This window comes from Apteryx rowi, unplaced genomic scaffold, assembly GCF_003343035.1.
Source record: "Apteryx rowi isolate R43461 unplaced genomic scaffold, aptRow1 scaffold_1, whole genome shotgun sequence".
Taxonomy (NCBI): Eukaryota; Metazoa; Chordata; class Aves; order Apterygiformes; family Apterygidae; genus Apteryx; species Apteryx rowi.
Genome location: NW_020447196.1, coordinates 1,191,785 through 1,193,313, shown reverse-complemented (window position 1 = coordinate 1,193,313; position 1,529 = coordinate 1,191,785). Strand labels below are relative to the sequence as shown.

General features: G+C 71.2%; 1 protein-coding gene and 1 long non-coding RNA gene across 4 annotated transcripts in view; one reads left to right on the top strand and one right to left on the bottom strand.

Moving 5' to 3' along the window:
* The window catches only part of LOC112963400, a 4,976-nt gene extending 4,336 nt beyond the window's left edge, over nucleotides 1–640 (bottom strand). For 2 of the 3 annotated variants that reach the window (XR_003252584.1, XR_003252585.1), the window contains exon 1: nucleotides 555–640. This is a non-coding gene — a long non-coding RNA (uncharacterized LOC112963400). The other variant, XR_003252586.1, reaches the window with a different exon arrangement.
* A 299-nt stretch (nucleotides 641–939) lies between these two features.
* The window catches only part of GPT2 (glutamic--pyruvic transaminase 2), a 31,274-nt gene continuing 30,684 nt past the window's right edge, over nucleotides 940–1,529 (top strand). The window contains exon 1 of the mRNA XM_026060337.1: nucleotides 940–1,224. Within this exon, the coding sequence (XP_025916122.1) occupies nucleotides 961–1,224 (264 nt within the window). The 5' untranslated portion in view covers nucleotides 940–960. The remainder of the gene's footprint in view (nucleotides 1,225–1,529) is intronic.

Genomic DNA, 1,529 nt, shown 5'->3' with positions numbered 1-1,529 from the left:
CATCCCTGCCCCAGACCCTCATCCTTGCCCCAGACCCCCATCCCTGCCCCAGACCCCCATCCCTGCCCCGCCGCAGGCAGCAGCAGGTGCCCCTCCGTGCGGCGCGGCGCGGCAGCCCGAGGCTGTTGTGCCAGCCGGGCAGGGGGAGGCAGCGGGGCAGCAGGGCGCTTCTCAAGCAGCAGAGCAGGGAAACAGCTCCACACAAAGGAGCTTTCTCGGCGGGCGGCGGGCGGCTGCAGGGCGAAGCGCGCCGGCCCCCTCCGCCCCCGCGGCTGCAGGCGGCGGCTCCGCGCGGCCCCGCTCCGGGGCTCGCAGCCGCGCGGCCCCCGAGCAGCCGGCTCTGCCTCTCCCCGAGGAAGCTGCACCTGGCTTCCCCCGCCCCGCGGCAGCGGCAGCGGCAGCGGCAGCGGCAGCGGCGCGGGGAGGGCTGTGGGCGCCGTAGTTCCCTGCCCATCACCTGATGCTGTGGGCAGGCGCGGCCCGGGGCTGCAGGAACTACAAAACCCGCCAGGCAGCGCGACCGCGACGCCCGCGCCCGCTGGTGCAACCCGCACCTCCGCCTGCCTCGGGGCTGGGGTAGCGCCTGGCAGGGGCCGGCCGCCGGCTCCGGCTCCGGCTCCGGAGGATGGTTTCACCCGGGACTCTTCCGGAGCACCAGCACAGGCGCTTCTGCCGAGGACAGGGGTCTGCAGCGCTCGTCTGACGCAATGGTGGGATTTGTTGCTCATCTGGTGGCACCGCAGCACTGCAACATCAGTTGTATCCGTTGCAATTAAGTTTGCAGGGTCTGGACATGGGAGGATCGAGCATGTCCGTGTAACTGTGCGTGCTCTTCAGCATTTCTTTTGACCGCATCTCCTCCTCGCTCGTGTACGTTTTGCTAGCTCCCGCTTTTGATTAGCAAGTACACAAGCCCTCGGCATTCGCATCATTCATCTTTGGGAGCTAACTGGACAGACCATGCATCGATTTGTGCTGGTTGCCAAGCAAACTGCGGCGAGCCTGGGCTGCAAAGGGCCGGGGGGCTGCCGGAGCGCAAGGAGGGAGGGCACGGCGCGCTGGAGCAGCGCTGCCAAGGCCTCTGCGGTGAAGATCAGCGAGAAGGCGAGCAGGGAGAAGATCCTGACGCTGGAGTCCATGAACCCGCAAGTGAAGGCGGTGGAATATGCAGTGCGGGGCCCCATCGTCCTCAAGGCCGGGGAGATCGAGAAGGAGCTGCGGAAGGTGAGGCAGGGGCGGGGGGCCGCGCAGGGCTCCGGGCCCCGCGCAGGGCTCCGGGCCCCGCGCAGGGCTCTGGGCCAGGCTGCGGGCTCCGGGCTGGGCTCCGGGCAGGGCTCCGGGCTCCCGGCAGGGCTCCGGGCAGGGCTCCGGGCTCCCGGCAGGGCTCCGGGCTCCCGGCAGGGCTCCGGGCTCCTGGCAGGGCTCAGGGCTCCTTGCAGGGCTGCGGGCCGGGCTCCTGGCAGGGCTCCGGGCTCCGGGCTCCTGGCAGGGCTCCGGGCGGGGCTCCGGGCTCCGGGCTCCTGGCTGCG